At 39.2% G+C, this 25,311-nt stretch overlaps 3 protein-coding genes across 5 annotated transcripts in view; 2 read left to right on the forward strand and 1 right to left on the reverse strand.

Annotated features, from left to right (window-relative positions):
- The first annotated feature begins 461 nt into the window (after positions 1-461).
- Positions 462-7,808, forward strand: ak3 (adenylate kinase 3). The gene is made up of 5 exons (XM_085164618.1): positions 462-964; positions 2,471-2,590; positions 2,810-2,982; positions 5,924-6,042; positions 6,619-7,808. The coding sequence occupies exons 1-5, from the start codon at positions 817-819 to the stop codon at positions 6,728-6,730; spliced, it is 672 nt and encodes a 223-aa protein (XP_085020744.1). The 5' UTR covers positions 462-816; the 3' UTR covers positions 6,731-7,808.
- On the reverse strand, positions 7,575-24,126 carry cdc37l1 (cell division cycle 37-like 1). 3 transcript variants are annotated; one of them, XM_085164614.1, is made up of 8 exons: positions 24,004-24,126; positions 19,933-20,175; positions 18,624-18,917; positions 18,447-18,540; positions 17,385-17,500; positions 16,525-16,647; positions 16,183-16,347; positions 7,575-13,029 (listed from the first exon to the last, which is right to left on the reverse strand). In XM_085164614.1, exons 2-8 carry the CDS (start codon positions 20,035-20,037, stop codon positions 12,913-12,915), a joined length of 1,014 nt encoding a protein of 337 aa, XP_085020740.1. In that variant the 5' UTR covers positions 20,038-20,175; positions 24,004-24,126; the 3' UTR covers positions 7,575-12,912. The 3 variants fall into 3 exon arrangements, with proteins under 3 accessions (XP_085020740.1, XP_085020739.1, XP_085020741.1); XM_085164613.1 differs by lacking the exon at positions 24,004-24,126 and having other exon boundaries at positions 19,933-20,316; XM_085164615.1 differs by lacking the exon at positions 24,004-24,126 and having other exon boundaries at positions 18,624-18,949; positions 19,933-20,019.
- The window catches only part of exd3 (exonuclease 3'-5' domain containing 3), a 51,802-nt gene continuing 49,967 nt past the window's right edge, over positions 23,477-25,311 (forward strand). Inside the window, exon 1 of the mRNA XM_085164591.1 lies at positions 23,477-23,771. The gene's annotated coding sequence lies outside the window, so the exon portion shown is untranslated. The remainder of the gene's footprint in view (positions 23,772-25,311) is intronic.

A 25,311-nucleotide genomic window follows, 5' to 3' on the forward strand; every position in this document is an offset into this window, starting at 1 on the left:
GACGCACAAATTAAAGGCACAAATCTCATAAAAAAGTGTAAACAAACAGCAAAAATACGAATTTCTGGTTTGGCCTACAGTCTTTCTTTAATAAACAGAAATTAAACTAAATTAAATTACAATAGCATTTTCGAAATTATTTTTCGTTAATAGACAACAAAGTAAGGAAAACAAAAATGTTTTCTAAATCATTACGGGTCGTACCATTTCTGCTAATATAATTTAATTATTTGAAAAGTCCCACGTTATTTTTTTAAAGATTAGTGTGAGGAAGCAAACGAGTCGTCGTCCAACCTAGCGTGCCTGGGCTGCCAGCTAGCCAATCCCCTACACAAGGGATCGGCTCGTACAGGATTAAACACCGCCACCTTGCCAGCAAGCTATTTATTCGACCAGTAGACCAATTATATAACGTGTTATACAATAAATACATGTCCGGTAAAGCGCAGTGTTTAAGGGGGGGGGGGGGGTAAGTTTCTCAGCACGCAGGAGAAAGGAGCTCATTTTGCTCAGTCGGTGTGCGTCGTCTGAGGGGTGCATCATCTAACCTCCTCTCTCTGGCTGGCTGGCCCTGAGCCCGCTGATTGTAGTTCTCATCATCTTTCTCCTCCTCCTTCTCCTCCTCTTCCTCCTCTTTGTGCAAGCGCTGCGCAACATAAAGGGTCCACCGACAGTTCAAACTAGCTGCTTAAGACGCGCCCACTTTCTTGCGTTGTGCAGTTTTGCAAGGAGAAGAGAGAGTGGATCTGCTCTGCGTTTCATGAGAAGGGAACACTTGTTGTTACTCGATAAAAGTCAGTTAAAACTCGCTTGGAAATGGTACTGCCAAGAGTTATCCGTGCTGTCATCATGGGACCCCCGGGGTCGGGGAAAGGAACGGTGTCTGGGCGCATTACCAAAACTTTTGGACTGAAGCACATTTCCAGTGGGGACATTTTGAGAGCCAACATCAACGCGCAGACCGGTAAGATAGCGTGTCCTCCCTCTCGAGCTAAAACTAAGGCATTGCAAAAGCTTTCAGGAGTTTACGTGTCAAACTGAAATATTTAACTTAGTATTTATCAAGCTTATTTTGCTTAAAGCCACAGCTGGTCGTTACGCACAAAGTGCGAACTTAAAAACGAAACAAGGCTGCTTTTCTGCAATATTCTGATAAGAGTCCACGCCTACAACAGTGTGATTTTTATCTATCTATCTATCTATCTATCTTTTATCTATCTCTTTATCTGAAATACTAAACATAGGATACAATTTAAACATGTCGTGTCTTCTCTAATCAAGGTCAGCGTCGTGTCAGGTTTATACTGCAAACATTTGCCCCAGAGTTACCTGGACCTTCGAGGAAGGCCCGCTACTGCTCAATATCACCTTGGATGTGGCTGAGAGCTGTAAAGATAAGATAGCCGTGAACTTTTGCTTCATGAAAGGAGGAGTTACACATTTGAAGGGGAAAAAAAGTCTGTTTTTACAGCTGCATGAAGAGAATCCCATGTTGTTTGATTTGGAGTGTGCGATGTGTAATCGTGCTTTAACCGTTATTTATACTGGGAAAGCCTAAAACATACAGAGTGCAGACGTGCAGGTTTAACTTAATTCACCTGAGCATCTGGCAATCAAAGCAGTTTTTATGCAGTGTGACTGTTCTCATTTTTAAAAGTCAGACTTTTTATTTGATCAAGCGATCCCCCAACGCATTTTGCTTCTTCATTAAATCCGCTTAGAAGAAAGCACTTTTGGATTTTGGTCATGAGTACGCCATATAAGTGCCGGCTGTAAAATGCATTTCCCAGCTGGCATCGTCTTTTGGCTGTTGCTTGGCAATGCTTTCGTCTGCTGTCCGAACAAGGTTCACTGTGCAGTCCAAAGAAGAAGTACAGAAGAAGAAGAAGTAGTCGCTGTGCCACAGTGACTTTTGCACTGTTTCTGATTAGCACAGCAGGTCATTTCTGCAAAGCTTGTCAGGAAATTCCTTTCCTCTGATGGGCTCTGGCCAATTAAAGTGGAAGTAATAGAAAAAAGGCCTCCACTTTAACCTCTTCAATTTGTATTATACACTATACCACTTTTTGCATATTAAGTGTAAATATGCAATGTGGTATTTGCATCATTTTATGTTTTTTACCTTGTAATTCAGCATAGCTTATCTTTGTACATCTAACATCTGTGTGTCACTGAGTAGCTACACACACTGTTTATAATGATGGAGACACTGCAAACACTGGAAGTGTTAGAATAGCTGAAACATAAAACAGGTTTTCTGGTGTAGATGCATGTTATTAGGCTTCTTTGTCAGGCACATGCAGCCAAATGTTGATGTGGTATCCGTGTTGGCTTTATGAAGTATGGATTAAAAATTGAGGCATGAGGGGAAAATTGTACATTTTCTAACACAAACATTCTTCTTTTCTCTCTCTCATGTGTTGTTTGTTTGTTTGTTTGTTTGTTTTTTCCCCCCTCCTGTTTGTTTCAGAGCTGGGGCTGCTAATGAAGTCCTGTATTGATCAGGGTCAGCTGGTACCTGATGACGTCATATCTCGTCTCATCCTGAATGACCTGAGGGCAATAGATGGCAGAAGCTGGCTGCTTGATGGTAAGTTTTCACAACTTTGCATCAGCACTCGTTTCATCTGGTAAAATGAGTGGTAGGCGATCAAATTATCAGCATTTCTAGTTAGGAATTGTTGAATTTGTTCTATGAAAAAATAGATGTAACACTGAAGGAAAGACTTTAATTAAATTACTGACATTGATCGCACCAACCTTGATTCCTTTTTTGCTTTGCCTAGATTTCCTCTGTCTCTTTCACCAGGTTTTCCTCGTACAGTGTCCCAAGCAGAAGCTCTGGATGATGTCTACACCTTGGACACAGTTATTAACCTCAATGTACCTTTCCAGACTATCAAGCAAAGGTTGACTTCACGTTGGACTCACCTTCCGAGTGGCAGAGTATACAACACCGATTTCAACCCGCCTAAAGTCCCTGTAAATATCCCTTTCCTATCACTCCCTGATTTAGTTTCTATTAGATGTTTTATACCATATTTAGCCCAGCTTTGCACACATAATTGCAAAAATCTTAAGTTTCAGATAGTCAGACCAATTTAAGTTTTATTAGTAATGCAGCACGGTGGCACGGTGGTTAGCACTGTTGCCGCACAGCAAGAAGGTCCTGAGTTCAATTCCACCATCAGGCCGGGGTCTTTCTGTGTGGAGTTTGCATGTTCTCCCCGTGTTTGCGTGGGTTCCCTCCGGGTACTCTGGCTTCCTCCCACCGTCCAAAGACATGCAGCTTGTGGGGATAGGTTAATTGGATAATCCAAATTGTCACTAGGTGTGAATGTGTGAATGAAAGTGAGTGCGAATGGTTGTCTGTCCCTGTGTGTTGGCCCTGCGACAGACTGGCGACCTGTCCAGGGTGTACCCCGCCTCTCGCCCTATGACAGCTGGGATAGGCTCCAGCGCCCCCCGCGACCCTGACAAGGATAAGCGGAAGCGAATGGATGGATAGTAATGCAGCATTTCATAAAAATAAACGGACATGGTGTTAGTGTGATGTCTGGGGCTGTAACTGATAGAACCATGAATTGAACGTCTGCCCATCAGTTTGTGAAACTCAAGTGCACTTGGGTTATGCAGCATGACAATGATTCAAAACGCACCAGCAACTCCACCTGTGAATGTCTACACTGTACCAAAAAATAAAAAAGGTTTTGGAGCAGCCCAGTCAAAGTCTAGATTTGAATAGTTTGAGATGTCTTGGCATGACCTTAAACAGGCCATTCATGCCCAAACCCTCCAATGTGACTGAATTAAAGCAATTCTGCTAAGAACAGTGAGCCACAGTGATGTGAAAGACTTGTTACCGGCCATTGTGAAAGCTTGATTGCTGCCAAGTTATTGGGTTTTTGGGGAAGTTTTCACTTTTTTGCACAGGGCCAGGTAGGTTTGGATAGCTTTTTTCTTTTCCTTAATGACAGAAGTAATCATTTAAAAACTGCATTTTGTATTTACTCACATTATCTTTGTTTAATATTAAAATTTAGTTGATGATCTGGACCACATAGTGATGCGAACATGAGGCCATTCGGGTTTCTCAAATTTTCATATATATATATATATATATATATATATATATATATATATATATATATATATATATATATATATATATATATATATATATATATATATATATATATATATATATATATATATATATATATATATATATATATAAAATTTTGCTCAATAAAGATGTGGAAATTCAGACTAAAGGATACCAGATTACAGGAAAAACTCCAGTATAAATCTTAGTAAGGTATTTGGCCACCACATGCTACCAGAATGACTTCAGCATGTCTTTGGTATTCATCCTTCCAGCATGTTTCCAATCTTCCAAGAGATATTCCCTCACTTTGCATATTTGGTAAATCTCCCAAGAGTAATGGTGAACGCACTGAGAGAGCCTTTAATATAATACTTACTCTCTCATATCAGATTTCCGAGTTTAACTTACTGCCTCAATCAACTGGAATTGCTTGAGGCAGCTAATTCTTTCACCATGTAAATCATTCATTTCTTGCAGAATTTTGGACAGCATGTTTACAGTGCTCCCTCTTGACCTCAGAAGTACCCTTCTGGGACTGTCTGCTGTCTGAGTAAACTACAGACACTGTCATATTCCTGGAACTGTCTGAGCCCATTTTATTACAGTCTAACCTCCTGAAATGTATAACAGGGTGACTGTCTGATCCTATAATGGACGCAGCTGGTAAAAGTTGATGTTTAGATGGTGTCATGGAGCAGAGGTGTTGAATATATCTGGAGTCCTCTCAATCCTCCGACGGTCATAAAATGTTGTAAAGAGTTTGGAAGTTTAACCAATCAAAAAAAAAAAGTGTGCTGTTAAAATAAAAACGAACTGCATTAATACACTTTAATCAAAAATATCATGTTGAAGGTCAAATTGTACAGGTTCATTAGCAACAAAAGTCTGTCTGAAATGAGAATGAAATTCAAGTTCCTAATAGAACATAAAGTACTTCTTAACAAATAAACAACATTTATTCAGATAAATGTCAATCTTTCAGTTCCAGAGAAATGTGAGATGAATATAGTTTTAGTTCAGTTGAGGATATTTTGTGTATATGAAGGGTTGTTTTTGTTTCTTTCTAGTTCACGAGTAGAAGATGAAGGGTAACTAAACATTAACCTAAGGCAGGAGATTATAAAAAGCCGTGAGAGTTGCAAGAAAAGAGTGGGAGAGAAACGTAATCTTTGTAAGCCCCACAGAGACGGACAGGTTACGTATCTGAGCATGTCAAATGGGTAGATTTAGGGCGCTGGTCAAGTTCACTGGGTAGAGCTGGGACACAGCGTCTGCCTTTCACACTATTATTATCATTCCTGACTAATAGCTTGTGGTTCACGTTTTTGTAAATCTGTGTTTTTAGTAGAAGTCGCTGTAGCTCAAAGCCTCGCAGTGCTTTCAGCACAGATGCAGACTTGTTTACACTAGCCACCTTCTAGTAATGCTCCCAGATCACTGCAAGGAAAAAAAAGCATCCTGTGAGGTTTTGGAAAGTAAAGAAGCCAGCCTGCAGCAATCTTTGTAGCTTTCAAATTCTTAAAGTCAGAAATGTGCTTGGCAACATGGGGAAATGAACTGAAGGCAGCCCTTTGACACTGATGTCCCTGTCACGTTTCATTCAACACTGATCAAACCCTACAAACAGTTGTGGATTAGTAAGATGATTTCTACTCTGTTCCAACATGTCTCATATTTTTTATGTTCCAACATTTATTGCATAATATGTTTTTAAAAAAAAAAAGTTTAAAAAAAGTAACTAAAACCCTTCTTTGCTGCACATAGTAAACATGTGCAAAAGATCAGCATTACAACAGATTTATTTTATCTCTGCAGGGCTTTGATGATGACACAGGGGAGCCTCTTTTCCAGAGGGACGATGACAGACCAGAGACGGTGACACGGCGATTGAAGTCTTACGAAACCCAGACGGAGCCCGTCTTAGAATACTACAGGTAGAGCACCGCAGATACCTTAAAATTTAGTGCCAGCAGTATATGCAAAAATCTCTCTAATACTCACCAAGGGTCCAGCTAAACGTCAAAAATATTGAACCATGACCTTTTCATCCCTGCGTATTCTTCAAAGCTGTTTGCATGACTGAAGAAAATGCTTAAGAACCACATTCCAGCAGCCCTAGCCAATACTGCAGCGCATTTTCTCTTTATTAAATCAGGTGACAGATATATAAATATTTATCTTGAAAGATTAAAACACAGGCAGGCAAATTCATCGATCTTATGTTCTGTTTCTGGGCCAGGAAAATGTATGACTGTTTCCTTAAACCACAGAAATGCTTTTATCTAGTGTCCCACTTTCCACTATAACCACGTTGCCTAAAAGTCTGTCATTTGCAGGAAGTACAGATAATAACAGACTGAGAATAGAAGAAGATGCAGATTTAATGTTTAAAATAACTTGTTCTGAAGTTTAGGAGCATTGCCAGCTGATTAATAGGAGATGTACATGCATTTCGATGTTCAAATGCTGTTATTGAAAACTGATTTGTTTTGTTTGTTTTTACCCTCCAGGAGTAAAGGTGTGCTAGAGACCTTCTCTGGGACAGAAACCAATAAGATATGGCCACACGTTGAAGTTTTCCTTCAGAGAAAATTGTCTTCAATCAATCAAAAAGTTGAATAGAAAGCCTGAGAAGAGTTTATTGACAGAAACCACTGTGTGCATTGTCCAGTCAAAATGCCACTTTTGCATTAAACAAAGGGAGTAATATATTCTGAATGTTTTAAAACAGGGATAACACTCATCTTATGTGTACAGGAGTACACAACAGTAAAATGCCACCTAAAACAAAACATAAGCTTAGTTTGGTAATGTTTCCACGATGCTGACATTGGTTTTTGAACGTCTCAGGTTGTGTGCAAAATCTTTTAAACAGTAGTTGTTAGACTTTGCACAGATTTCCTCTTCACTCCAATAGTGTGCCTTTTTATGAAGCAAGCAGAAAACTACACACTAAAACAGGGTAAAACATGAAAAATCCCCTAAAAACAATATGGTGGGCTCTCTATGTTTTTTGCATTGCTTTTCCAGAACTGCCTTGCTGGGTTTGTTTTCCATGCACTAGGCAGCTACCCCAAAGGGAAATGTGCCACATTCTACAAATTACTGTAAATTCACTTTTGCACTCAAGTGCCTTTTGCTGCTTTTGACAATAAAAGAGGTAGTTAAATGAATGTAAATGATTTTGAACGTAGTGGACCAGATTAAATGACCAGATCACATTTATGTTATTTCTTTTTAATTAATCAGAAAAAAAGCATTATTGTGGAACAGCTTCTTTAGCTAGTCTTAAGTGATTGCTCTTAAATTCTGCCAGCTATTCCTTGTTGTCATTCACTGATATTAGCCATTTAATGTGAATTTGACAACTAAAAATATATAATTATACAGTTTGTACAAGGCTTCTGTACAAACTGCTTCTGTCTTGTTTGGGAGATGTTGCAGTACTTAAGTATCATCTGCTGTGTTTTTGTTTTTGTTTCTTTTCCCTCTTGTTTTTGCACTCTTTTCTTAAAGTTTCTCCGATATTGTTAAAAGCCACAGAAATGCAATCCTACCTTGAACTGTACTGTACAGATCGATGCAGCGAATGTTTCCTGTGCGTATTCCGAAACACTTGAAGATAATGTTTAAAGGCGTATCTCCTTTCATAGGTGACTCACAACTATGTTTATAAATCATAATAAATGTCTTACCTAGATTCCTGGTCATTGTTTTGTTTTATACATACATGCATACATACAACTATAAGACAACACAAAACACGCATGCAGACTTTTTCCAAAAACAGTCCTAAATTCATCGATTAGAACACAAGACTAGTCACGTTTCTCCCTCCTTTCTCAATGATTTCAATGCAAACACAAGTTTTTAAGTTCCACTGTTTTCATCTCAAAGACATTATTTGTCACTTCCACTTAAGCCTAGTCTGGTGTAAATGGGATAATATCTAGAATTTGTAAATTATTTTTAATCAAGCTTCAAATTGTGGTGCATCAGACTGTAGTCAGAGCTCCAATACGCAACGCTGTCACTAAGTGTTTGGTTTTGGAGCAGCCTATATCTGAGATACTTTGGCAAGGGTAGTTTTCCCTTTCACACGTTTTATGATTTCTCCCATTCTTCAAGTCTGCCTTTATTGTGTCATTGATCTGTGATGGGCCGGGTGTTCACTTCTGCAGACTTGTTGAATCGCTTGTAAGGTTCTCAGTTTTTCTATTTTCTTGTTTGCGTGTTGATAGGAAGACATTCAATTTAAACTTTTCCCAACTCTTCCTGTGACTTCATTTATCTTGTGTCTCATTTTGTAATATTTAAGCTTCTCCAAGCTGTAAGTTCATTTTAAAGCTTCAAAGGTATGTTTAAAACAAAAGGATGTAAGGTTGTTACCAGCTCATATTTTGAATCTGTGCACCTCATCTTAGTACTTGCCCCTTCCCTCCAACTCTTTTAAAAAAATGTTTCTGACAAATTCTGAAGACCAACTTTGTCCAAAGGCTTTTATTTGCAGAATTGTCAACTAGTTTTATGTCTGCTATCATGGCTTGTACATGGGGTGCTACAGTTTTCCTGTCCTCTCTGTAAATTGTAGACTGCGTATACAAAAAAAGAGGCCTTCATTATGTTGCACAGTAGGAGACCTTTAAATTAGGTCAAGCCAAGCCTCCTACCAGTTATTGTTCTCAATGATTTTGCTCCTAAATAACTAAAAAGAACAATGAATGTGGAAAGTCAAACCCCGGCATCGACAGTATCCACTGTGCAACTTGGGTTGGCAATAAATTTGGCTGTGCTATGCTAACAGCAGTCAGTATTATGATGAGCTTCTAGCCTGCAGCAAGACGAGCAAGGCACAGACATCTGGCAAGCACACGTCTTTCCACTCCAACCTCCTCTTTCTTTCCTTCGTCCTTGTAAATGGTAAATGGCCTGTATTTGTATAGCCTTGTCTTCAACCACAACTGACTGTCTAAATACTGGATTACTACTACTACTACTACTACTTTAGTGGACTTCACAAAGCTCACTATGGAGCCACAGAAAGCCTTATAAAATTTGATTTTACATATGTATTAGTACTCCTCAAGACCTGACAACAAACTATGATGTGCAAACTTAGTGGAGCGTCCCTGTAAGGACTTAACCACTGTTTTCGACTGTAGGTCCCAAAAGACATTAAGTACTGTGTTTATATATTTGAAGTTGTTTTTCTCTGTAGGACAAGTCAGTGTAAATGTGATGGCAGCTAGTGACTAAACTCACAGCTCACTGGAACCTGGGAAGTCGACACACCAGTGGCCACAGGCTGAGTTCAGCAAGCCTTAGCCAATTATTTTTCATAGTTAAATATTTTATTTTGCTCCACAAAGACTACTTATGTCCACATCTAACTTCACTGCTGAGAACATATATATTTATTAACAGCACTGTGTGTGTGTGTGTGTGTGTGTGTGTGTGTGTGTGTGTGTGTGTGTGTGTGTGTGTGTGTGTGTGTTACTTAATATACTAAAAAAAAAGGCTACTTTTTGGGGTGGGAGCGATCATTAATAAATGACAACGATAGCTGTGAAGCAGAATCATCAATGCATCATGAAGCAGCTTCAAGTCTGAACTGTATTTAATACACTTGATATTTCTACATCCACACACTGCAGCAAATGTCTTACTGAGCAAATGTCTACAATGTTTTTGTTTTGTTAAATAATGAAAAGCATTGTGAAAGAAAGTTGAAACTTAAACAAAACAAAAAACCCCCCCCACAAATACAAAAGCAAAAACAAAATGTCACGCAATTCATAAAAACACATTCATAATTTCTAATCCGTTTCTTGCTGACCAACAACAGAAAGGTGATATACATTTAGAATGCAGGATGAGACGAAATTACAAAGCGAAAGCTTTCAACACCCCACCCCTTTGTATTCGTCCGTTTTACAAAAGAAACATAAAGTGCAGGACACATTCAGATGCAGAGAGCTCCTTTCTGCAAACACACATACAGTGAAAAGTCTGTTTTTTGAGAGCTCAGCCCTTTTTTGCACATCCTCAATACAGGCATCTTGCCTTCAGCTCTGGTGTCGATCATCCCAGAGCGAAGAACTTCAACCAACTCACCACAGACAAAAGTCTGTACAAAGCACTTATGAAAGGAAACAGTTGGTTGCAACTTGGTTTCAGGAAACGAGTACAGATGCCAGGCTGGTGAAGAAAGCGTAGTTATTCTCTGGCGCATCACCGAAGCAGACACAGATAAAATGCACAAAACAAATGTAGAAAGATTTTGGTAGGATTTGAAGTGTTTGGGTTGAAATTCAGTCTCTGATTACATGAGAGCAAGACAAAGGAGCTAAACTCAGCTGACGATTATTTACCGAGTAATGTAGTGTCCTCTTTACATCTCACGTCACGATCCGGACAATGACCGGTTGTGGTTAATTGACAATTACACTCAACACCAAAACCGGGCTGATTTTGCCTTTCTAAAAAAAGACAGCATTGTAATATTATTATATTTGCATCAAAAGCTGAGTGCTTTATTATCACAGAATTATTATACTGACTCACATACTAAAGCATGCTATTTTACTCAATATTCAACTTAAATTAATCACAACCTATCGTCCTGAGACTCTTATTTTTGTCACAGGAAGTCCCAAAGCTGTTAAGTGCACAACAAATACTTTTTTGTGAATACACAGTATATAGTCAGTTGTAATTTAACATCTGGTGAGCTTGTATTACGGCTCAGCATAGGTATTATGTTGTATTTGACTGATATTTAATCACTTATCTGCAGTTAATTTATCCACATAACACCTGACTAGCATGGATGTCTCTTAACGGACAAAAGGCGTCCTTTTTTTATTTTTACAAACTGTGCTGTGTTTAAGCTTCTCCAGACAACACTAAGGAATACTTCTAGGAAAACAGAACAATTAAACCATCCTCTTTCTCCCATCACATATGCTGTTCCGAAGCTATAATGTGCTTTAGTCCTCCGAACCTGTTGCACCACACACAGTGTTCAAAGCAAAAGATTTAAGGCCACAATGATATCCACAGCTATAGTGCATGTGTAATCGGAGTGTTGTCAGATCACCTGAACCCATGATGTTTTTCATGATTTTCTGTTGTACATGATGTTAGAAAGTTGGATGAGCATATTAACCATACCCAAAGAGGCTCAACTACTCTGAATACTCACATTAGCAAGTTTCCCCCCACCCTTGTCTCTGTTTGATATCAATAAAAGCATTTTTTTTTCCTTAACAAGGTTTAGGCATAAGGCTCTAGTTGTGAACACAGAGGCCCCACCCATCTACTATTCAAATGAGGAGCAGCAAATAAGGGCCTTTGTAAGGAGCAGAGCCAAAACCTCCTGCTTCACAAAGGGGACGGAATTAATGGGCTGCACCAAGGCCCAGTTTAACAGTTCAAACAGAGTTGGAAATGAGCTTAACACATCCTCTTGGCCTATTTAAAGCAACGAGACAGACCACTCATGATGGCCTTTCTGGCTCAAAAAGAAACAATCAGGCAACGAAAGAGCAACTGTATGATAGAAATGAAAACAATTACACCTTAAGCCATCATCCTGAATCATCCATTATGACTGCTGATTTGGACTGAGTCAGACAACTACCCTGCCACCCACACATACTGCATTGTTCATCCTCTCCCATAATCAGCCTTACAGAACTGAAATTCATGTGCAGTCTCTTTATATGAGGATCAATCTGAAAGCTGAAAGGGTCCTACAAGAAGAAACTGACTAAAAAAAATAGGAACTTTCAGAGCTTTAACTTGGCTTAGACTTTGAATATGTTGAGTGCTGGTATACCAAAACGTTACATCACACTACAGATTTAGAAATTATTCATATTCACTCTAACTGCTCTTTGCACACTAGCGTAAAGTCAGTAGCTCTGGTTGTATGTTATGCATTGAAAATGTTAAAAATGTAAAATAAAGCTGCATATCTCACAAACTGAAGCCCAATGACACTCTATTGATAACTCAGAAACTCTCCCTCCATTTCAAACATGCTTTGTTCCTAATCACAGGTAGGTTTGTTTTCCTCTTCATGATTAAAATCAAACAATTCAGGTCACACCCGTAAAGCACTCCCCACCTTTTTTTGTTTGTTTGCAGTAGTTACTGTTTACCAGAGCAGCAGCAGCATTGCAGTTACAAGATTTGCAATACTGTTTGGCTCCAACTGAATCTTCTTGTACTTCAGAGGGTGCAAGGACACTAACTTTCATCAGTTACTCTCCTCAGACTTGACATGATTTTTTTAAAGAGTGCTCTTTGTGACCCCTGACCTCTGTCATACTTTAAGCAGTGGATTTGCTACCAAAGTGATTTTTATCCAGAGACTTTACTGGTTAAGTATTCATTGTGTTGTCTGGATGAATTCTGTTCTTCTTTTTAGTGAGGATATTTCTCTCTTCTGAGAAAGATACACACCTAGCTTGAAGAATGCAATACCTCCAACTGTAAAAACAACAGTTATGGCACATCATGCATTAAGCTGGCAAAAGAAACTGCAAGAAACCTGCTTGCCAGAGGCCAACCACGCCGACATACTAACAGCCACACTGAGAAACGTTTGCCATTGGCACAAACTTACTTTCTGCGGGCTTTCTACTGAAAACGGTGGCATAAAAGACTGAATGTCTGTTTATTCCTGCTCTATGATGGTGTTTTTTTAGCCTAGTCTGCTGTATAAACAACTCGGATCGTTCCTAAACGGAGAGGTTATAATGGTGATATTAGAAAAGCAGGGGGCGGGGCTGAATCCTCTAAGACGTCTCCATCATGCGCATGTCTTCCGTTTCTGTAGTGTCGTCCTTTGTCCACCTCCCTGTGCCTGTCCAAAGTCCAGCTTCTACACAGCGCTTCATAGGAAACTCTGCCACCTGGTGATGAAATGCAAAGACACAAAGAGGTCAACAGAAATCAGAAAACAATCACAGATGAACTCTGTCGCGTGCAAATCAAAATTAAAATTAGACTCAAAAAAAGCTGAGAGATAAGTCTACTGTGGCTTAGTTAAAGGCTCTTTAACTGCAGTTTGAGATTTTAAATATTTATCTTTTTTAATGATTTGTTCTTTATTTTTTATCAACATGTTTTGTTCAATTAAAATAAATTAGCATTAAACAAACATGTGTTGTAAGTAATATTCGTTATATGTTCAGATTTCAAAATTTAAGTTAAGCAGGATGTTAGAAGAAAAAACTGCAACAATCCAAAAGTAGAACCAGTTTCAGTTTCAACAGGCTACATCCTCCTAAAACCTTTTTCCCCCTTTAGAGTTGAGTTTTGGCAGCCAGTCCAGCTGAGAGGCCAACAGAGGGGCGACAGCGCATTCTCTCAGTCTTACAAAAGGCCTGTTGTACTGCACCCCACACATTTACCCTGTGCTATATCCCATTTAGCAATTTCTACACTTGGATTACTCTGAATGTTGAAATCGTTTCCACAAGTCCAAATATTTTTACATGTCTGTAATCGGTTTACAATATCAAAGACTTAATTTATGCGAGACACATCTTTACTGATCTTTTGGTTATACTGTAACACATTTCTTATATAACAGAGCTTCATCTACAGTGCTTCACAAAGACCCCTACACTGCTTTTTCCTTTTCTCTTTTACTCTACAAGTTTCTTCGTTTTCATTTTAAATGGATAAAACTGGTGTGTTTCTCACAAATACACATTCATGAAACACATTCTTAGAAATGTTTGTAACATGTGCATCTAATCAGGACAGAATAAAAAAAAAAAACAGTCATCCCAGGAGTACAATGTCAAAAAAGGGAGTTTAAAGCCTCCAGGACTCCTCCTAATATTACTGTTTTTCCCACACACTGAGTAACCAGCCAACTATGGGATTGGTCAGGGAGATGGGGTCACACATCAGTGTGATCAGACATTAGATAGACTTGGGAGCTCATAGGTTAAATACTGATGACCAATGTTTGATCAACTCAGTGAAACATTTCTATTCTCACATGCACTTCTGTCAGGTGATGTGTGGAAGAGTTCACAGCTACAATCTGTGTCTCATAGCTTAACAGAAATTCAGAAGCTCCCCAGCAGAGATGGGAGGATGACCTTCCCCGCCAACACACCTTCACTTATGCCTTTATGGTAGAGTGAGAAGAAGGAAGCCATGCTCAGACAAAACGCATGACTGAGCACATGAAGCAGGGTGGTGGCAGCATGATGCTAAGGGCCTGCTTCTCAGCAGCAATGACAACCAGAATGCTCAGATCTGACTGAGATAAATGCAGCTAAATAAAATCAGAAACTTGTCCCAAAGCCACCCCATTATTGTGTTTGCTGTTGGCTAGTTGAACTGTCACTGGGTGGTGCACCTGATGCCCCCTCCCCCCAAAAAAATAAAAATAAAAACATAATGCAAAAATTTATACAGAGATCTGTAGATGTGAGTTTACAGATGTTTCCTACTGAATCTAACAGTGAGGATGAGCGAGGGAGAATGGGATAAGTTGCCTAACGCATGTGTGCAAAGCTTGTAGTGACTTGCTCAAAAAGAAAGCTGTAATTACTGCCCAAGAGGGTTTTACAAAAGATGGAAGTAAGATTTAGAATAGTTTTGGAAACACCAGTGAAATATTTCTTCTTCTTTTTTTTTTAATTTAAATGTATCTGCTAAAATATACTGCGTTATTTTTAGATTTATATTTCCAAATGTGCAAATATTCTTTGTTAATCTATTGTATGCATCTAGTAAACAAACATGCTAATGTATAAGTTTTTAGGGGGAATAATTCATGAAATAGGTATTTTTTTAATAAGGGAAAATAACTAGAAAAAAATAATTTAATTTAATTAAAGTATATTTTAAGGAGATTTTCCCCATTTTTCCATAATTAAAATTGAATCTGAAAACGTCCTTTTTTCAAAGTTCTTCTTAATAAGAGCAAACTGGAAAAGTGGAGGACAAAAAAAGTAGTGTGTTTAAAAAACAAAACAAACAAACAACCAAATATATATACATATATTATTGTCATATCCTTAAGAAAGCCCTGACAGATGCACGTGGCCCTTCAGCTGATTCACAAATGATCAAGCAGCAATTCTTAAGGAAGGCAAAAAGGTAGAAAAGGCTGAGGTATACCAGAGGCTCTGTCATGGTTTGGCCATGCTTTTTGGCCAGTGCTGTTGGAGATCTCGTCAAAATTGATGAAATATTAACACAGAAAAGCATCGTCAAATTTTGATCTGTCATGCAGTGTTATCAGGCAAGACTGGCAACTGCTACATTTTCCTGCACATCAGTGATCCTAAACACAGAACCTGGACCTCAGCATTATTGAAGCAGCGTGGGATCATCTTCAGAGAATGGAACAAAAGGAATCCGACATCCGAAGAAGAGCTCTGAATGTCCTCCAAGAAGTCTGGAGAACTATTCCCGAGCGAGCTCAGGCAAACATCGTCTTCAAGCTTGTTTTTACCTTATATACCGAGTTGCCACTTATGTTTGCACGTGTTTCAAGAAACCTCTGCACCCATTTTGCATTTTCTTAGCATAATCTAACAGTAGTTTGATGTTTTTGCACTCTACAGTATATAAAACTGCTTAACATGGACTACTTCACTACACGTTTCTCCCGTTTTATAGAAAACCAGATGACTGTTACAGTGAGGATGGATACATGAGATCTGACTGATTTGATAAAACTAAGACTGAGGATGTCCTCTCGGGTTTCTGCTGTGCTGAAGAGGTCAAATAGCAACTGTCAGCAAATGTGTTGGCCACTTCTGGTTTTACAGGTAACATTAACACGATGGAGCCCAGCTCCTTGTTATAAGGTAAAGTTTACCTTTTTGCAGCTGTGTCCACACTGTAGTGCTGTCATCATTTACAAACAAAAGAAACCACAGACACATCCCTTGGGAATGATCACCACCAAGAAAAACCAAAACTAGTTACTTTCTTATTTATATCATAACAAGCTCAACAGTGCCATCTCACTTCTGGAAGTGGTAACTGCATTGAGGTACAAGATTTGCTGGTGCAAGCTTAAGTGCACTTACTGAAGGTACTGTTGATTCTTTGGGGTCGAGTATGCAGTTTGTGCCGATAGTCTGCTGTTCAGTGTTGGACAAATGACCTCTACATTTGTCTGTGTAATCTTTAACTCTCTGTTTGAAGGCCTCAAGTTCTGTATGGAAGACCTCTAAGTAGACGTCTTGTCCTTCCTGGAAAAACAACAATATGTCTGAGACATTTATGCACTCTGAAAGCTAGTATATGATGGCCTTTTTATTATTATCTCTAGAAAACAAAGCCAAATTATTTTACCATGCAACACTATGAAAGCCATAATAAGATGCACAACATTCATACACATTAATGATAAGATGAATTTCTCTTACTTTGGCTTTATGAAAGAACTGTCTAAAGCAGCCTCGAGGGTCCTGCTGAGAGTTTGAAGCCATCTCCAGGATGAACTGCATCACTACAGCTTGGTGTGCCACCTGCTCCATCAACGCTTCTTTCTGCAGAACACAAGAAGGAAAAGTTGGTGTGATGTCTCTGGTTTTCTCACCAGATGTCCTCTTTGTAAGTTCTTTACCTGGAAACTGGCCCAAATTTACTTTTTTTATGTTACCTTTTAATTCACTGGTTGAAGAATTGTTAGAAATACTGATTTTTAATAATTAACATCCATCCTCTTTGGATTATTTAATATAGAGCGATCTAGTGAAAAAAAAAAAGCTTCTATAGGACTATCCTATGTCCCATTCATTCAGTAGCTTGCAGGATCACCTTTAGCACCAATAATCTGATGCAATCATTTTCTATACATCTTTATCAGTCTCTCACTATGGAGGAATTCTGTCCCCCACACAACACTGCTTCAGTTTCCAAGCATTCGTTTATACACAGCTCTCTTAAGGTCATACCACAGCATTTCATTTGTGCTGAGCTCTACACTTTGCATGGTCCATTGGAGGCAATGCATTACTTCAAAACTCATGCCAAAATAACGATCAATTGATAGATCGATAGATAGCTAACTTACGCTTTACACTTATCTTACAGATCAACTACTCGGGACACCTCCACTGGCTCTGTTTTTTAGCATTTGGGAATTACATGACCCACAGAGTTATGACCCACACAAAAACTGCATTATGCTGTTTATAGGATAAACTATTTTTAGTCACTTGATGAGATGTTGACTATAATGAAGCAATAAAGTAACACCAGGCCTACTCTGTCGGCATATTACCCCTTCTTGCTGTAGACTCATGCACCACAGAATTAAGTAGTTTGCAGTTTCCTCACAGATAAGCTGAGGCATGGCTGCAAGGAATCGCTGACTGTCATCCCACCTTCGCAGCATACCTGACAAAGGCAAATAAATAAATAAATAAATACAAGATTGATTACAGAAACTTACAACTTTTAAATATCAGTAATATATGCAGTCATTTCTTTAGCACAGCAGTCCACACCTCTCTTTTCTGCTTTGCTGTTGTTAGTATATGCAGTATCTACTGGGCACAACAACAAAACTGCCTGTGAATCCAAATCTGTGCAAATTCATAATCTTTGCATCACCTGTCTGATCAGTTGATAACTTGGTTTCTTATTTCTTATGTAACTATACATTAAAGCTTCTAAAGCAAAAATATACAGCCTGTGTTCAGTGAAATTATAGGTATGATCAAAGTTGATGGTAAGGTATGTAATACAGGTTCTTCTATTCTTCTAAATGTTCAATATAGACTGAGAACAAAAATACCATGATACTGAAAATTCAGAGCTCTAATGTGCAGCCGTAATGTTTCAAATAAACAGGAGCACTGAGACTGAAATTGGCATTAAAATAATTATATATTTTTATCCCTATTTCATCATTATCATCTGGTAACATCTCTGACTGAAATCAGCACCACTCATAGGGATCATTATGTGCAGAGGAAGAACCATATTAGGCATGAAATGCCCCTTTTTATGTGAGTGTTGATAACCACTGCTGTGATGCCAGCAAGCTTGTTTCCCAGCAGCACATAAACAAGGCCGTAGTCCATAATTCAGATATTATTATCACGTTGACAACAAGCAACAAGTTAATATCCAACTTTATAAGATCTATTTAAAGTGTGTCCTGGAATGAAATTGTTGGAATGTCACTATGAAGGCAGCTTAAAACTTATTTGAGTTTACACATGAAAACTAAATGAGGACATCCTTTCCCTTTACGCCAGAGAAACAATCCTACTAAACACTGCAGCAACGTTAAAGCCACAAACCGACTTGCTAATTGATGACGTTTTGGCTCACTTACCAAAATGCCTGAGCTCTTGTTCGTATTTCTGGAGAAATGTCTTACACTTGTCCTGGTCCATTTCTGCAGCCTGATGCTGGACATTGATGATACTCTGAAACAGAAAGGTCTTAAAATCTTGGCACAGAACACAGCCCCTCTATATGTTCGTTTTGCAATGTTGTTTGGCAAACTTGCCTTATCAAAAACATCCCAACTAGCTCCAAATACAGGACTGCGGCTGGGTTCCTGAACTCCCAGCAAGCTCTCCTTGCGGCGCCACTCCTCCTCATTGTGCGTGAGCTCTGTGGGGCAGGCCTGAGTCCGAGCGCGCTCTTGCTCCAGCGACTCAGAGCTGTGGACTCCTAAAGAGCATAACTGATCCTGCGCCTCAGCTAGTCTCCAACTTGAGACGATCGAGGCCTTCACACAGCGCTGCTGACTCTGGCATAGTGATGCCATGGGACAATCACAGAGGTTTGACGATGTTGGCTGGTTTGAGGTAAATAGAAAGCAAATGACTACTGTTAAAAAATAAATAAATCAGCTAGCACTTGTTAGCAATACAATAAATGAATAAAATTTAAGAGGTTGTGCACTTCAATCAAAGCCAAAAATCTTTATGCCAAGTTTGAAATTTAGCAACATATTCCTCAGAAAGTTATTCTGAACACATCTTTTCTGGGGTGGCAGTAGATCAGTTCTTCTACTAACCAGAGGGTTGGTGGTTTGATCCAGTCTGCATGGCAAGATACCGAACCCCACATTGCTCTACCATGGATTCATCAGAGTATGAATGTGTGTGCACTTAGGTGTACAAGAATAGTGTTTGTGTGGGTGAATGAAGCAAGTTGTATAAAGCTCTATAAGTGCTCAAGTAGAGCTAGTCCATTTACAATTTACCATGAAATGACTGAGTGGTAAATGAGGTGATCACCTAAAAACTGAGGGATGACTCTGCAACACACACAATGTAGTTCATTAGCTTTTAAGCTTTCACGACCGCAGTCAAGCTGCGTTTAGCTTAAGGTGGAGCATGAGGGTTAAAAATAAATAAACGCTTGTTTCCACTTCACCAGTGCTCGCATGCCTTCTCTGCTAGCTAGTAATCACACACAGCTGTCAGTGTGCGCATGTTTGAGTTGGGGAGCGTTGTTACTTCCCGTTATGGCCTCTGATCCCATCAACCATCCCACCTAGGGGGTATTTCTTCCCAACCCTGATTTCAGTGGTGTACTGACAAGATAATGACGCAGCGAGTAATCTGATTACCCTATAAGCATGAACTAAAGTAGAATAGTTATTGGGCAACTGCGGGTTAGCAGCGTGAACACTGACATTTAACACTAAACTAACTGGTAAAATATTCCGTTGTTGTGTAGGGTGGAAACTGTGCTTCAGAATAAAAGAAAATGTTATAACATATACACTCCAGCTATCTCCAACAGTATTCGCTTGTTAGCATGCCGTTAAGCACCTCTGGAGTGAGATAACTTAAAGGCCTTACCTTTTGGTGAGGGTAAAGACCACTAAAGCCTCCGGCCGTTGAAAGTGACTCACTGCCGGGCTCTTCGCTGTGGTGAAGTGAGTCTCCGTTGCCCAGCCACTCCATAACTGCTAAGCAACTAGCTGGTTAGCTCTGCTGTGACAGTGAGACCCGCTAGCTAATGCTAGCCGTGTTTGAGGAGCCACAGACAGCGTTGCTCTTTATATTCAGCCGCCTCACGAGATTTATGTGGGATCTAAATACCTGTGTGACAGCCAACAGAACAGAAAAGGGGATATGATGCATCAAAAAAATCACTCCTGCTCCTGTGGATGATAGTGTAACAACAACAACCACCACTGTGTTCTGGCTACGTCCTTATTTCTTTTTTCTTTTTTTTAAAGTGGTGACGCAAGGGACACGTGGGGAGCAACTTTAATGACGTGAAGCACTCAGAAGTTTTTCTACTGAATTCTGTTGCGTTCCAGTAAATTCTGCTATAAGGATGCTTTCTTATAGCAGAAGTAAGTTACTCTTAACTAGAAACTCAATTTTTTAAAAAGGGAAATTGTACAGATGGTCACGACATATCTGGGTGTGTCCGCAATTATTTCTGACATCAAAGTTATTCAATATTCAAACTTTAATAAGTCATTGATACTGTAAAGAGGCTTGGATAAATTTGAAAGGAATGATTGTATGATTGAGGAAAAAAATATTATTCAATATATTGGCTGAGGTTTTGTATTTCTTACGCCCTACCAAAGGGAAAAAATGTAAATTTTGAATAGTACATTTAGTACCTTCATTTCTTTACATTTTCCTTGCAAAATTGGAAATAGGTTCAGTCATTTATTGAAACATTTGTAAACATACATAGAAATACAAGTTCATTAGAACTGTATCAATTTAAAGGTTAATATTTGCAAAGACCCCCTGTTCATCTGCAGTAGGTAGATTTTTTTGTCCTTCACCTGTCTAGTTTCTTCAGATTTGTTAAAGACACCCTGTAGACCACGCCAAGATATGCCGTTTTCAGCTAATAGCTCTTTGGTATCATTTTGCAAAAATCCTGTGTTATCTATTTACCACGGATGACCCTGACAGGCCAAACGGACTGCAACTTAAGAAAACACCAGCAATAAGGAAAAACGCTGCAAAAGCACACAAAACACAACGGAAATAGGAAAAACAAAAACAGAAATAGGAAAAAACAGATTTCCAAAAGCACAAGGGAAGTGTTTCTGGGGAGACAATAACCCGACGGACCAGTTGCAGGAACCCAAAACATGGTAGGTGTGTTTTATCATAAGTCAGTCATCAGTAGTACTGATGACGGATTTTTAGGCTAACAGTTAGGCTAACACACTTACCTTTCATCTTTTCTTTCCTCACAAAACCAATAGATCCTCCACTTCTTTTAAGTGTCTACCAGCGCAATTCTTAGCATATTTTGGTTCCTGCACCGGGTCCGTCGCCCCCCCCCCCCCCCCCAAATGGCTAATTAAGATTAATTTCTAAATTTGTTATAGATAGATGATCAAATAGAAAAACTGGACTGAAAATGTGTGGGAAAAAAAACAACCGAAGTACATTGTACAAATACAAGGTAATATTGGTGACCAGTATAACGACAAATATATGACCAAACCTCAATGTTTAAACAAACCAAAGAAACCAAAAGAAACCTTAAAATCCTCAGTTTATTTCTTTGTCAGTGAAAAGAACAAATCAGCGTCATTGTGTGTAGCATCTTCTGGAGTATTAATGGCAGTGATTGAAAATGTCTACAATTTCAGGAGTGCGCAGTTACACATGTGTGGAAGGTTAACTGCAAGAGATTGGACAGGATTCATATTGTTATACCTTCCCTACTCCAGTTTGTTGACAGACCACGCTGCTGCGATACAGAAAACATAAAAGCCACTACACAGGTTAGAAAAAGGAAAAATATTACCTACTTATTCTGATTGCCATGTTACGGGCAATTTAAAAATGTAGTAAACAGAAGACTGTTTTGCATAGACATTTGCAAGAATGGATCAAAGCATCAAATCTGTGAAAAAAGAAATGAAAAAAAATGCTTATATTGTGTAACTAAGCCACTTAATTGCGTGGAAGATGAACAAAAAGTTTTAATTCTTTTTTGTGTTAAATTGTTGTTAAATTGCGTACTGTGACCGGACAGTGGCGGTAGTGTACTTTAAACTGTCAGGACAGACCCCCACAGAAAAGACAGAGCAAGAACAGCCGTTGTGAAATTTTCTCCCTAGTTTCAGTTTACAGGCAGTAGTGATGGGATTTCCGGCTCTTTTTAGAGACCCGGCTCTTTCGGCTCGACTCACTAAAAAGAGCCGGCTCTTTCGGCTCCGAGCCGGCTCTTTCGGCTCCGAACCGGCTCTTTCGGCTCCGAACCGGCTCTTCAGGTTGTTTTGTTGCTTTAATTATTTAATCATTAACAATAATATAAAATTATGCAGAAAAGGAATTACTAATGTAAAAAAAGTGGTTTTATTTATGTTTATATATGGCCCCTAGAGACAAAGCACGTACAAACTCTAAAGCATATACAAACTCCAAAACACATTTCTAGTGTTAACTGAACTTCCAAAACAGAGCTACCCAGATCACTTAAATTACACAATTGAAAGCATGTGCGTATTGTTTGTGTATTTATAGAAAAGCACTCATATTTATTCAAATAATTAAAAAAAAAATTCATTTACCTGTTATTACCACACACCAAATCCGGTTGTTGATACTTCCTGGCTTGTGTAGCCACTAGGTAACAAATGCTCAACACTGCGCCCTAGCATCCTGGAGCACTTCTGTTGTCTTTTGTACGTGATTCTGAGTTTGTACGTGCTTCTGAGTTTTTACGTGTTTTGGAGTTTGTACGTGCTTCTGAGTTTTTACGTGTTTTGGAGTTTGTACGTGTTTTGGAGTTTGTACTCCTTTGTCTCTAAGGGCCACCATAAATATACTTTATTTATTCACTCCACATAAAATGTAATAAATAAATCATATAATACAAAGAACAACTATTTACATTTTAAACTTTTAACTATTTAAATTTTCAGCTTTTTCCTTTTAAACAAATTTAACGTGAAACAACACAAAACACTGCAAACCACAACACAATTAAATATAAATTAAAATATTAAAACAAAAAGAAGATGCACATTCTGTCATATGGGCCTGTATGATTTCTGAATCCTTTATCATCTGCAACTAAAAATAGTGGATGATTACTATACCTTTCTAATGTGACGTTGTTGTCCCTCGCTCTCTTTCTCTCTGGCTCTGTTCCTGTGCTACTGCGAGTGTAACTAACGCCCCTCCCCCCTCTGCCCAGCGCAAAGTACAGGCCGCGTGTGCAGAGTTTAGCGGAAAAAAGGGCGAGAGAGAGGGTGAGAGAAAGAAGAAGAAGAAAAAAGAAAAAAAAAACCTCACGGCTCCCAATAAGGACCCGGCTCGCGTCGTTCACTTCAAGGAGCCGGCTCGCGTCGTTCACTTCAAAGAATCGGCTCTAAGAGCCATTTCGTTCGCGAACGACCCATCACTAACAGGCAGCATTACCTATGAGACTCGTATCGTTTTAAGTCAGCTCCGTATACATAGAGTCTGCTGTTACATATTCAGGTTTGTAGTTGGAGCTCTGGCATGATTTATCAATTATGGTGTGTGAATATGTGGCCAAAAAGCACCAAATGCATTTATAGTTTAAAAGGAAGCGCCGCGTAAGACCAACGTATGGGCGAAATTGGCCCATAAGCGGACCAAACAAACTGATTGTAATGCATTAACACGAAGCTACAAGCGAGCTGGCTTACTTGACGTTTGCTAACTGTATAAAACTGGTGAGTATATTCGTGTCGATAACGTAACGTTATACTGTTGTGAATAAACATTTATTTTTTGTCGACGATCTAACAAATAAAGGTTATCTATGTGGTGAAGAGCAGCGTGACAGCCTGGCTTTGAGATTATGTAGCTAGCTAGCTTACACTGAATTTCATCACGTTTGATTTTTGACCTTTTTAGATAATAAACCTATTAGAGGTTAACAATAGTATTCACACAGATACTTACAGAGGGTGTGCTTTTTGGACTGGGTCACACGAGATCCTGTTTGTTAAAGAGAAAGTGTGGAGGAAGTTGGAGGTCTTTCTGTCACCACGAGGTGGGGATAGAAGATAATTTAACTCCACTGCAGGTGCCGTATCTCGTTTCTCATACTCTGTGGTCTAAAATAGATGCTGCTGCCCCTGACTGTGTCAGTGCCAAAGGCCCCTTCTAGAGCCTGCAGATATTTACATTGGAGAAACAACCGGTTTTCAGGCCCACAAAAAAACATCCTCAGTATTAAACTCACTGTCACTGCCAAATGGCATCTTGCCCTTTCCCAGGCTGCAATTCCCACAGGTTTCCCTTGTTGTACTGTTGTATTTATTAAATTTTGATTATTTTTTTTAAAATTTGAAGACAAATGGATAAAAACGCAGTACTAGTACTGTACAGTACTGCAGTTCTTTCACCGCTAGTAATATCTTAATATTTTTCCTAGGAGAAAGGGGGGAATGTACAGTAAAAAAAAAGGGGGGGGGGGCGGGGGAATAAGAATTTATATAATTCTTAACAAGCTTGAAAGTCCATATTTGGTCTGACAACCTTTGTTATTCAACATAGCCTGAACTTTCTTAGGCAAGCCTCAGGAATAGTTCTCTCGGCTTTTTGAAGGACATTCAAAGCTCTTCTTCTCAGTCTAGATGATCTTGCACTGCTTCAGTCATGTTGAGCTTTGGGGAGGCCAGTCCATAACTGATAGTCTTCCACTGTGTGCTTTTATTTCCAAGCATTAAAACACCACTGGCTGAAGTGCAGCCCCAAACTGTGACGGATTTGCCACTGTGTTTTACAGAAGGCTGTAGACCAGGGGTCTCCAACTCCAGGCCTCGAGGGCCAGTGTCCTGCAGGTTTTAGATCTCACCCTGGGTCAACACACCTGAATCAAATGATTAGTTCATTACCAGGCCTCTGGAGAACTTCAAGACATGTTGAGGAGGTAATTTAGCCATTTGAATCAGCCGTGTTGGATCAAGGACACATCTAAAATCTGCAGGACACCGGCCCTCAAGGCCTGGAGTTGGACACTTCTGCTGTACTCTGTTCTCACCGCATCTGTACAAACTGACAACTATTTGAACAAAAAATTTCAAATGTGGATTCATCACTCTATAAGGTCTATTACCACTGATATTCAGTCCATTTCTTGTGTGAACTGGCGTAATTCATCCTTTCTTCCTTGTTTCCCTCACTTAAGAATTGCCTCTTGACAGCCACTCTTCCAGTGAGGCATTTCTTATATTACTTAATCGAACAACTGAAGGATCAGATGCA

The sequence above is a fragment of the Neolamprologus multifasciatus genome, chromosome 7, assembly GCF_963576455.1.
Source record: "Neolamprologus multifasciatus chromosome 7, fNeoMul1.2, whole genome shotgun sequence".
NCBI classification, from domain to species: domain Eukaryota; kingdom Metazoa; phylum Chordata; class Actinopteri; order Cichliformes; family Cichlidae; genus Neolamprologus; species Neolamprologus multifasciatus.